The sequence below is a fragment of the Amphiura filiformis genome, chromosome 10, assembly GCF_039555335.1.
Source record: "Amphiura filiformis chromosome 10, Afil_fr2py, whole genome shotgun sequence".
NCBI lineage: Eukaryota > Metazoa > Echinodermata > Ophiuroidea > Amphilepidida > Amphiuridae > Amphiura > Amphiura filiformis.
The window spans coordinates 38642843-38656096 of NC_092637.1; the positions used below are offsets into that span (position 1 = coordinate 38642843).

Below are 13254 nucleotides of genomic sequence, written 5' to 3' on the forward strand. Positions count from 1 at the left end.
CGTTTAGCTATTGACATGTTTAAATATCAAACATCAACATGTACATAATTTAAACACAAGCTATTAACACCACTGTTTAGCTTGTGTTTAGATCTAGACATATAGGTGTTTATCTAGACATATATAATATAAACACAAGCTAAAAATGGGGTATAAGTGTTGATAGGATGCGATTGGAATACAAATTCAGAGTGCGATAATTTGTAAACCAAAGGGACGGTTTTGATTTGATTATGGACAGGTCCGTACGCAGGGTGGGTGCGGGGGTGCGACGCACCCCCCAAATTGGCAAAAGTATATACAAAGTCCCAAAATTGCATAATTTGCGAGCGTAGCGAGCAAAAAAATCAGTTTTTTACGCTTTTTTGGACAAAAAGGTCCAAATTTTGTCCACTTTTCACAAAATCCCCCCCCCATGAAATCCTGCGTACGGGCCCGATTGTGGATTTGTGATGTTTAGGAGTAGGGGTTTCCAAACATACCAATCGTTTCGTGAAAATATGGGAAAACAATAGTTTTAGTTATTGCTAATACTTTTGTGTTTAAAAAGTGTGTATAATGGTTAAAAAGCGTTACAGCTGGACATTTAGAATTTAAACACTTTTCAAAGTTATCCAGTTTTATGTTGTGCAAATTGATGTAAAATGTACATTCCTACTCACGTGAAAGGCCTATTCAGTAATTGCTCGTTCAGAAAATCATAAAAATCATCACCTGTTTCTTGTTGTTGTTTTGGGTTTTTTTGCACCTCTGTTAGTAGCATACCGGTAGATGTGCTGCCATGTCCTGCAAGTGGTTAAGCCACGTATGAAACACAAAGTATGACATTTTGTATGAAAATGTAATTTCTCTATGTAAATGTATTTGAATGGGGTTTCAACTCTGTCAATGCTGCTGTTTTCCTTGTTTTTTGCCATGTTTTTATGTCAGTAAGCACATACCCATCACTTCTAAAATTGAGTGCCTCATGGTTGCCGGATGGAAAACTATGCATAGTTCTTTCCCCAGGGGGGCACTTGTATTTCAAGGTGGACACCATGCTCATGTAAAATAACAAGTAAAAGGGTTCTTTTTCAGCATTGGGCAAGTACAGCGCTGTACCTGTTTAGGATGTCAAAAACGCCAAAAATCAGGAAAAAGGGTATACTTTCCAAGTAAAATACTTGCTTAGGGTATACAAAAGTTTAATGGCAAAATAAAAAAGGGTGAAATAGGCTATGTTTGACTTCTATCAGAACACATCGTAGCGTAAAATATTAAGAAACATCAAACTACTTATATTAAACAAGAACATGAATTTTTACTTTCTTAGTGTTAAAAAAATGGCAAAATACTTGTTTAGGGTATGTTTTGCACGCGCTGAGTAATACTCGTTTAGGGTGGGTTTCAAGAGTCCATACATGAGCATGAGCATGGTGTCCATCGCGTAATGTAAGTGCCCCAGGTTCTTTCCACGGTTGATAATTGCTCTTGTTTATAGGCCTACTCATGTTCAATATTTTCTTGATCTAAGTTGGTGTAAAAAGGTCTGTGTCATGAAATGTAAAATAACACATTTAAGTACAAACTAGTAATAGCACTTTTGTAAATACATATTGGTGTACAATACATGTACATGGACCAGTTAGGCGACGAAAAACACGATCCTGTTCGATGGGCTCGACCGATCCAGAATTTTGTGTTTTGGAGAATTTTTTTTTTTGGTTGCTAAAATCATGTAAAATCGGTCGTTTTGGTTTTTGATGCCAAAAATTATTAATCTTGGCTGAAAATGTTTAGAAAATATGTTTGCGGAAAATTAGATTTTTTCAGGTTTTTCAGATTTTGGTGATATTTTAAGCTAATTTTAGCCTCCAGGAATAAAAAAAAAACCGCCCGACCGACCGACTACTTGAAGGTCCGTTTACCCATAGAAGAGTGTCTTTTTCGTCACCATGGTCACCTTATCGTATATTTTCTCGCTATTGTTTCACCAAAGAGCCTTGCCCCAACAAAAATATCAATAGATGCATCTGTTGCTCACCTGTACAGGGTGTCTTAATAAAACACTACCCAACATTGAACCCTTTCAATAAGAATATGTAAAATTTCTGATTTGACCAAAGACCAAATGAAAGGGATTAAACTTGGGCAGTGTCTTTGATTGAACACCATTACATGTACAAAAGGCGATTTTAAACATCGTCTAGGGTTAAAACAATGCTTTTTAGAACTTGGGAGGTGGTATAGGGCCTACTGCCCACTTAACACGAAGAATGACCATAGGCCTAACAGGTATGCTCTCCCAAAAAAGACTCCTGTCTTTGGACCTCGCAGCTCCGAAAAAAATCCCTAAATTTTACCAAAACAGAGCGATGAAATTGATAACCTCCACCCCATACGCATTCCGCTTATTTCTCATTTCTGTTTTTGGGTGTGGGTTGGTATTTTTTTTTTTCGTTTTGTTTTAAGAAGACTTTCAACCACAAAGCCAAGAAAAACCCTTGATTTTGACAGGTCACAGCTTCGAAAGACCAGCTACCAAAAGACACATTTCTTGTTCCGCGAAGAGCATACCTAAAATTACCTATATATACCAAATATTACCTTCCCCGGACTACGTAACTTTAATTCCGTAAGAATATCACTTTCCGTAAAACTAATGTACAATTCTTCATATTCTTACGGAAAGTTACGTATGGTTTTACAAAAGTCTCTTAAGGAAAAGTTCTGGTAACGCTACCGCCAGAAATTTTCGTAAAATTAAGGTGGTACTACACCCCTGGCCAATTTGTGCCTATTTTTGCTATTCTCAAAAAAATTATAGCGCATTGGTGACAAGTAAGATATTTATATTATAGGGGCAAGGACTACAGCTACTGCACTGGAAATTTTAATTCAGCACAGACAACAGTTGTGGAGTTACAGTCACAAATGAGGGAAAAACAATATTTGATCAATAAATCAATAACTACTTGTCTTGAGTCACTGAAATCCCAGTGTAGTAACTGGATTCCTTGCTCCTATAATATACATAACTTTTGTTACCAGTGTGTTATTAGTTTTTGAGAAAAATGCAAAACTAGTCACATTTATCAAGGGGTGTAGTACCACCTTAAATCATTTGCGTTTTACAGTGTTAGTCCGACGTTTGACGTGTTTTTCGTTGAGACAACGTTGCGTCACTGTGAGCTTCAAATATTTTGGCTGTGATTTTCCGCTCTAAATGATCAGCTTTATTCGGGGCTTTGTTCAGTTGCGTCGCAACGTCACCACGCAAAACGTCGGACTATATCATGTATATTCTGAATGCATTAAATAGACTGCTTCTGGAACCTTGTTTGTTATGCTTGTTTTATTGACTCGTAACATAAGAATATAATTAATTTAAGAAGTCACTGACAAAAGTTCATTGACAAAATTACAAGTTCCGCAAAAATTTCTCTACATACATGAATTTTGTAACCTGGATTTATGCATTTCACAAGCTTTTTAACCCATGAAAAATCGTCCCACTCACTTAGCATCCGATATAGGTTTTTCAAGCTATCCCAGCAAACACAAAACGTTTTCGACATCATTCGCAAAAGGTTATAAAAGGTTGTCAGAAAACGTTTAAATGTCGGGTTATATTAAGGGTATAAAACGTTTTCATAACATTAAAAATCATTTTTTGATAATCTACTGCTCAGCAAACAAAAAATGTTTTAGAGAAAACGTTTATATGTCGATTATTTGAATTGTTCTAAAACAAATCCAGTAAAATAGGTGATGTTGACATACCTCTCAATGACGTTTCGTGCTGTGTCACAGCACTTTCTCAAATTGAATGACCAGCTTTGACCTTAGACGTCTGTTGCTTCCTGTTGGTAGCTGACGTAAGTGGCGCTGTTAGTAGCTGATCATAGATGTGCGGAAGGAAGTAGTTTCCACAATCCCTGTTGAGAGTGTTAGCCTGCCCCTCTTTCGTATCCAAATTGATTCCTTTATATGCCTTCTTTTCTGTTGGTTTCAATGTCTTTTATCTTGGCTTCGTCCCAACCGATCACGTGATTGTCTTCAGCGACATGGTCCGTGAGAGCGGATTTTCTAGGGGCGCTTTCAACCGATGTTTTGTGTGTCTCCCGTACAAACAGGGTCTCTCGGAAAAGACAAAGAGAATCTTTAAGAAGCACGGTTACCAAGCAAATTTCAAGCCACACAAAACACTCAGAAACCATCTTGTTCACCCTAAAGATAAACGGGACGTCAAAACGACAGCTGATTGTGTTTATGAAATCCCATGCTTAGGTTGCCCAAAATCTTACATCGGTGAAACTTCAAGACTCTTTGGTACGAGAATGAAAGAGCACAAATCTGAATCAGACGCAGCTTCGGAAAAACCCTACACCCGGGCACAAAGAAAAACATCGGTTGAAAGCGCCCCTAGAAAATCCGCTCTCACGGACCATGTCGCTGAAGACAATCACGTGATCGGTTGGGACGAAGCCAAGATAAAAGACATTGAAACCAACAGAAAAAGAAGGCATATAAAGGAATCAATTTGGATACGAAAGAGGGGGGCAGGCTAACACTCTCAACAGGGATTGTGGAAACTACTTCCTTCCGCACATCTATGATCAGCTACTAACAGCGCCACTTACGTCAGCTACCAACAGGAAGCAACAGACGTCTAAGGTCAAAGCTGGTCATTCAATTTGAGAAAGTGCTGTGACACAGCACGAAACGTCATTGAGAGGTATGTCAACATCACCTATTTTACTGGATTTGTTTTAGAACAATTCAAATAATTTTCAATGGACAATCCTGATGAATCTATTTGCGGCGTTTATATGTCGGGTTATATAAAGGGTATAAACGTTTTAATAACATTCCAAAAACATTTGTGAAACTTGATACAAAACATTCTAAACAGAATGTTATTTTGGGGTTGAAAAAATATTTTGAGAAAAATGTTTGCCCAAAATATTTGCAATAACGTTTTAAAAACGTTTTCATGACCTTTATATAACCCGACATTTAAATGTTATTAAAACGTTTTGAAAAAACATTTTAAGAACATTTCTGTGTTTGCTGAGTGCAAATATTTTAACATAATGTTATTTAAGTGTTGACAAAATATTTGGCAAAAAATGTTTGCAAAAATAGTTTACAATAACATTTTTGAAAACATTTTAAAAATATTGTTGTAGTGTGTTTTCATACAAAACGTTTTAAAACGTTTTCATGACCTTTATATAACCCGACATTTTAATGTTATTAAAACGTTTTGAAAAAAACATTTTAAGAACATTTCTGTGTTTGCTGAGTGCAAATATTTTAACATAATGTTATTTAAGTGTTGACAAAATATTTGGCAAAAAATGTTTGCAAAAATAGTTTACAATAACATTTTGAAAACATTTTAAAAATATTGTTGTAGTGTGTTTTCATACAAAACGTTTTAAAACGTTTTCATGACCTTTATATAACCCGACATTTTAATGTTATTAAAACGTTTTTATGTAAACCAAAAGCCAAAATTTAACTTATTAAAAACGTTTTTAAAACGTTTTTGTGTTTGCTGGGTAGGCCAGCGCCAATTTCGCTATTGGAAAATTGACCCATACAGTGCAGGATTATTAACATGACTAAAGGCTCTTACTTTTTCTTCAATTCGTTCCAATTTAACTTGAGCTTAATGATTTTTCGGGGCATGCAGGGGCAGGACCAAATTTATCACAGGGCACAGTGGGCCCGGGCCCCAGGGGCCACGATAAAAAAAATTAAACAAAAAAAATAATAAAAAGGAAGAACAAGTCGAAATAAGTTGTAATGTACATGGGCATGGTTGTAGGCAGTAATTTTGCCCCATTTTTAGCATTAAAATTTCGCGCTTCTCGAGCATTAAAGTCACCATACTTTATAGCAATTTGAATCAATAGGTCATAATTCTTGAAAAATCTTAGGTTACAGTGTTGGAAGTGGGGTTGTAACACCAGTGGCATAACTTTCTACGACATACCTTCTACGAAGCATACACTCTCAGAAAAAAAGGTTCAACTTAGAACCTTTTTTTTGTCCTGTATGCAGAACCCTGCAGTAATAAGGTTCTAAAAAGAACCTTAGAAAGGTCTATAAGAACCTTAAAGATTTAAAAAAGGCCTGGGGACATTCTAATTCATTCATTCAGAGACTCATCACAAAGTTAAGAAAAGTAAAACGTAGTGTTAACCCTTTTGGTACTAAAAATCATTTTCTTGGATAAAAAACTTTTTCTGATCTACTAAGAACCTTGGAGGGTTTCTTTAAGATTCCTTAAAGGTTCTTCAAGCTTAAGGTGAAACCCAATTGAAACCTAATGGGGTTCTTTGTAGAAGCAAAAAAAGTTCTGTAGCCAAGAAAAAGGTTCTTTGTAGAACCTTAAGCTTCAAGAACCTTTAAGGAATCTTAAAGAAAGAACCCTCGAAAGGTTCTAAGTAGAACAGAAAAAAATGTTCTTTATCCAAGAAAATGATTTTTCGTACCAAAACACTACGTTTTACTTTTCTTAACTTTGTGATGAGTCCCTGAATGAATGAATTAGAATGTCCCCAGGCCTATAAGGTTCTTTATAGAACTTTTTAAGGTTCTTTTTAGAACCTTATTACTGCTTAGGGTTCTGCATACAGGACAAAAAAAAGGTTCTAAGTTGAACCTTTTTTTCTGAGAGTGATAACACAATACATGCGAAGTGTAGACGGCTGGGTGAATAAGTCTAGGCGTAACTAGGGGGAAGGGGGGGCAACGTGCCCCGGCGCTACCACTAGGGGCGCCAACGGCCTCACTTTAAAAAAAATAGTGATCCTCCCATTTGGCATGCATGAGCATGAATGCAATTTCATATGTCTTATTATTCAAATACACCCCGCGTCTAAGATATTCTCGGTGGGGTGGGGCATAATATTGTTTCTTGCCCAGGTGCTACCAATCGATCCGAAGAGGCGGAGTAATCATGCTGCCGTGCACAGGGGCCAGCAAACGACGGCGGCGTAAACGGCGTAAACAATTTTCTCAGAACTACATAACTCAAAACTATTGAACTTTAGTAGGGACTACATACATTTTTCAATAATCAAGCATTTCCAAAATATATAATCAAGTTCTGCGTAAATTTAGAACTATTACTAGACATGAGACACTGCATTTGATTTATAAATCCAGAACAAAACGCTTTGTGGTGATTTCCGTTGAAGGGCATCCACACATTGCAAAGTATCAGTTTTCAACATTTTAGCCCCAAATGAAGGTGTATTTTGCAATTTAATGGCCTCATGCCCCGTGAAAAATTTGCAATTTAGGCTACCCTGTTTGGGCCCAAAACATAGCAGTGTTTTCGTTCTAATTAGGGCAATTTATGTTGCTGAATTTTTTCTTCTATTATGATTTTTAGGGGGACGTCCCCCTTGTCAAAATTAAGGCCCTCGCTTCCACAGCTTCTGACTAAACCTGGATACTCATAATAGCGAAGTCTTTTAGCATAAGAGATTTCAATTAACATGCATTACAATCGTGCGAATCATGTTAAAGTTGTCATATTTGGCAGAGTAATAATACTTATATCTATCATGTCTATGGGAGACATTTCAGCCGTACCCCCGTTTAGTGGAAAATGTCATTGAACTTTGCCCAGAGGGTCAAGTTCAAACTTACTCAAATCTGTTCAAAATTCACACCATCATGTCGATCTTCAGGCAATGAGGATTCAGTATACTTTGATCTATCTGTGACGTACGGTTATGGAGTTATGGACAAAATAGTAACATTGTGACGTCATATCTCTAATTTCTCCCCACAGGGGGCGAACATGAAATTTGCTCTGATTTGATGACAATGGGCATTTGTCGTGTTGCAAGAAATCAGAAAAAGAATAGAACTCTGTGGGTATTGTCCTATTTTGATACCGTATTATATCCAAGGAAACATCCTATACATATATCCTACAAACTATTCTTTTTCTGATTTATCGGACAGGCCAATAATTTGAGACAAGCTCAACAAAATCAGCAATTTTAATTTTCGCTCCTTGAGCCAAAATGCCCCCATATTCTATACACGGATTCTATAATGATCAGCGTTCTACGTAGGCCTACTATATCTCTGCCAAACACGGCAAATTTAACATGATTTGCACGATGGTTACGGGAATCTATTGGACTATTTTGAGGATTGTGCTCCAGTTCGTATCGATACAGAGTTAATATCAGTGACTTTGCCTGCAGTGCTTAGGCCTACTGCTCTTCTGCTAATTCCATAGGTATCGGTGCTATTTCTTCCCAAGATATCTTGCCGTCACCTTTGGATAAATAAAATAATAATGATCGGAATGGTTAATAAGAGCCGAAAGCAGGTAAACATGATAGAACGACGAACACATTCCGGAGACAAACTGGATGCATTAGGCCTATACCTTAAATGTTACACTTTAGTAACCAATAGTCATTTATTAAACTGAATATAGTGAATACCCAAACGCAGCATGTTTGCATTTTGGGACTCGATCTGATACACTCGGGCCAAAGTCGGAAATTTTGAAAATTGAGTTACTACCGGTAGGCCTACCATTACTAACTTGCTCAGACCTATACAGTACTTACTGCATGACGTTGAATCTCCAGGTCTCTTGAATAATTGGTTCCAAAGTTATGAACTATTAATTTTTCTCCTCAGTTTTTGTGCCTATATATGTCTCAGTTTCATTATTGCCGACTTTTACGTGATTGGATCAGATCTGGTCACATTAACTTTGTTTTTTAATCAGTCGGTTCTTACCATCATTATCATGGATCTTGATCAAGTCGTTGAAGTCATCGCTATGGCCATTGACGGCCAGCCATTCGTCCGCCTGGACCTTGCCGTCACCATTAGCATCCATCTTCGCAAACAGGCTCTCTTTGGTCTCCGGGTCGGTGCTGCTTACTGATCGCCTTCTGCGATTGCAGTAATAGAGAGGGACTCTGAATAGGAAAAAGATAATAAAAATTGGATACAAAATAATGAAGCAAAATGCCTTCGCTATATGGTTCCACCCAGGTGTCCGGGGGGATACTAAATGTTGCTTTCAAAAAGGGATTGGTTAAAAACATTTTGCCAAATTTGCAATACAATACTTTATGCCATTTTGGCATGTTTGATGATAACATTCCAGATAAAAAAAGGGTGTCATTGTGTAGCCAAATTAAAGCGAGGAAGGTCGTCAAGTAGGTCTACATTCTACTTCAAAAAGGCTCTAGAATCCGGCACTTAAGGGACATATCCGCATGAGTGGCCTTGGAGGGTATTTTAAACTGCATTCTATCACCTGTGTTACACGTAGACAAAAGAATGATGATAGTTTACAACACAAAAGAATCTAATATCGAATTTTATACGGGTTTAATCCACCCAATTGGGCACTCACAACACCTGTTTGTGGTGCATGCGGGGACCCAATAATGGCCAACCAAATCCTGACCATGACTTGGCTCGTTGGATTCGTCTATATGAAAATAATTACGATTATTGTCATCCTTCATATAAACATCAATGTGTCAATATTACACAGAAGTGTTTTAGTTTATTCAGGCCCTTCACATTACATTCTTAGTTTACTGTTAACCGCCCGCGTCCAAAATTGAAAATTGCAAAATATTTAATTATTTTATTTTTATTTTGGATTTTCTCCTTTAAAATAACTTTTAATGACTTTTACTTGCTACTTTCTAACATGAATCATATCAACAATAATGATGAATAAACAAACAGGATAACTGCACCTGATACTATATATGTGTAAAAGTAAGCATCCCAGCAAACACAAAACGTTTTCGACATCATTCGCAAAAGGTTATAAGAGGTTGTCATAAAACGTTTAAATGTCGGGTTATATAAAGGGTATATTAAGAGTATAAAACGTTTTCATTTTTTGATAATCTACTGCTCAGCAAACAAAAATGTTTTACAGAAAACGTTTAAATGTCGGGTTATATAAAGGGTATAAACACGTTTTAATAACATTCCAAAAACATTCTTAAAAGTTTGATACAAAACATTCTAAACAGAATGTTATTTTGGGGTTGAAAAAATATTTTGCTTAAAATGTTTGCCCAAAATATTTTCAATAACGTTTTAATAACGTTTTCATGACCTTTATATAACCCGACATTTAAATGTTATTAAAAGGTTTTGGAAAAAACATTTTAAGAACATTTCTGTGTTTGCTGGGTTCAAATATTTTAACATAATGTTATTTAAGTATTGACACAATATTTGGCAAAAATATTTGCAAAAATAGTTTACAATAACATTTTTTGAAAACATTTGAAAATATTGTTGTGGTGTGTTTTCATACAAAACGTTTTAAAACGTTATCATGACCTTTATATAACCCGACATTTTAATGTTATTAAAACGTTTTTACCTAAACCAAAAGCCAAAATATAACTTATTTAAAACGTTTTTAAAACGTTTTTGTGTTTGCTGGGATATTAATAAAATAATTAAATGCCGACTCCCGTCAAAACGGTTTGATAATTGGTTGTGATAACTAATACTAAATAAAGAAAATAATAGATAATTAATAATTAATAATTAAAAGTCACCTCGTCCTATTTTTAGAATCTTGAACAGTAAACTCGGAATCAATTGTGAAGGGTCCAATGGCTAAAATGGGGAAAATGTGGCTCCTGCTATCCTACTCACCTTTTAAAAATAGAATTAGAAGTGACTCAAAAAATTACCATATAGTAAAAAAAAACCCAATAGCTATACCAATAACCCCGCCAGCGTCATCCAATGCAAAAAAGCGTGTTTAGGAATTAAACACCTTTCTAAACACTATCATGCACCATGTTTTTAAACATGTAGATACTACACATATGCATGCTAGAAACGTGGTCCAAGAAAAGTGCTTAAATTCCTAAACACATGTTTGATTCCTAAACACCATTGTCAAATTCCAAAACATTATGTGTTAAATTCTTAAACTTTGCACAGCCCATCAAATTTCTAAACATGTGTAGCATTTAAACATGTTTAAAAATGTGGTGGAAGATAGTGTTCAGAAAGGTGTTTAATTCCAAACACGCTTTTTGCAGTGTAGTGGCAGGCAGCCCTGATATACTAACTACTCCATTCCGGGGGCACTCGGCTTGATGGGCGTGTGCGGACAGCGGTTCAAAACTAAGGGTTTACGAATCAAACATGTTTAGAAACGTGTGCAAGAAAAGTGTTTAATTCCTAAACACGCTTTTTGCAGTGTAACCTATTTAATCTAAGCGCTAATCCTATACCTCTAAACCCAACTCTAACACGTGATAATCATGATAACATAGTCTACAGTGTGTTTATTAATGATATTCATGTAATAGTTGATGATCAAATGCGAGGTCCTATTTTTCTCATTAACATATTGAAAATAGGAGTTCCAAATCGGTGTAGGCCTATTTCCGAAGATATCATCAAAAAATTGTCAAATTAGTCTCAAACGTGGTATACCACAGTGCGACTAGTTCAACAGTTTTTTGATGATTTGTTCTGAAATATACCGATTTGGAATGCCTAATGATGTTACCTACCTTTAAGTAGATCAACTACAGTATATGCTTCCCCCGGGGGAGGCACTCCCTATCTGAAATGGCAGGGATGTGCCTCGGCCATGTTAAAAGTAGGGGGCTTTCAGGTCAAATGTACGATTACAAAAATATGGGGTCATTCAGTACACAACCTGAATAAAAATGGGGTCATTCGGTATGAAACTTTAAATAAAGGGGGCCATTGGGGTAGCAGCCTGTAAAATTGGGGTCATTGGGCACAAGATTGCCAAAAAGGTGTCATTGAGTACACAATAAATAAGTGCCAAAACTGCGAAAAAGAAACTTGGCCACCTTGGGAACTTGAATCAATTAACGATTGGAAGCAACTGGATTTGAAAAATCCCATTATTTCTCGAGGAGAACAAAATACCACCTAACTTTGGGAATAAAAAGGGGGTTATTGGGTAGCAGGAAATAGAAAAAGGGGGGTCATTGAGAACCTGAATTTTTTTAAAGGGGGTCATTGGGTATTAGGTAGGACAATAACCCCAAAAAGGGGGTCATTGGGTACAAGCCGGTTTGAAATAGGGGGTCTATCCCGAGGCACATAATGCATATCAGTTATGAAAGTGCCCCCCCATGCTTCCAAAATGGTTATGACATTTAAAAAAAATCAACTGGGTGTAACTGTTATTGAATTAATATGCAACTTACTCTGTGTATCGGCAATGTCCTATGAGCATATCCAGCTCTTCAGAATATAATAAGGCACATCGCTCACGTATGCACACCTTGTCATCGTCCGATCCCCCTCCGTCGCTCTGTGACGCTGCAACGTTATCCATTAGAATGGAGGCGCACATGACTAGAGCAACTACAAACAACTTCATTTCTGGCATTTCTTCTTGACGGTTCAGACCGGAAAATCGATGAAGAGCAGGAAGCTGTGAGGAAAACCATCGGTGTGTTGATTAAAGTTAACATTAAGAAACATTTTGCAAATACTAGACTGTCCCACAGTCTCGGTTCGGTCCGGCCTGGATAATGGAACGATAGGCCTAATACATAATAACATAATAGCCTATCAAAATATGCCATAGTCCTTCACCCCCCCCCCCATTCTAAATTCACAGCGCCCAAAACCAATTCACAGCGCCCAAAACCAATTCCTCTTTCTACACAAATTGATGCCACTACACTAATCACACCTCCTATATTGAACGCTAAATTTCAGTGACCGCTTGATTTTTAATGCTATGTAATCTACATTACCAGTCGTTCTCCACGGACCCGAGGGAGGGTCTATGCAAATACATGCCTGTTACACTCGTATAAACCCCCTGCACCTTAAAAAAACCGTACCCCGAACGTAGGAGCTGAGATACTTACCGAATTCAGAAGAATTAGAAACACTATCAGAGATGCAACTCGACTATGATACCGAAGTTATCGTCGCTGTAAATGTCAGATCAAAACGAAGCACCATCTCTATCGCCCCTTCTATTTATGCGTTTTAAGTTTTCATCGAAACTTTTTTTTTTCAAAAGTAAAACTTTATCAACTATAATGGAAAGTATAAATTGCACATTTAGGGCTGTTTTTAATTTTCTCCTTATTGACTATTATAAAAACAGAACAAATATTACTTTTAAACAATTAAAAACACGTTAATTGCAATTTATATTTTTAAAGGAAATCTCCGGCCCTAATATGATTTGTGGTTTGACAATTAATCACTTTTTAA

General features: G+C 36.6%; 1 protein-coding gene across 1 annotated transcript; it reads right to left on the reverse strand.

Annotated features, from left to right (window-relative positions):
- Positions 1–7463: 7463 nt before the first annotated feature.
- LOC140162828 (uncharacterized) lies at positions 7464–13012 on the reverse strand. Its single transcript, XM_072186138.1, has 4 exons — positions 12900–13012; positions 12225–12454; positions 8770–8954; positions 7464–8293 (listed from the first exon to the last, which is right to left on the reverse strand). The coding sequence occupies exons 2-4, from the start codon at positions 12407–12409 to the stop codon at positions 8229–8231; spliced, it is 435 nt and encodes a 144-aa protein (XP_072042239.1). The 5' UTR covers positions 12410–12454; positions 12900–13012; the 3' UTR covers positions 7464–8228.
- Positions 13013–13254: the final 242 nt, after the last annotated feature.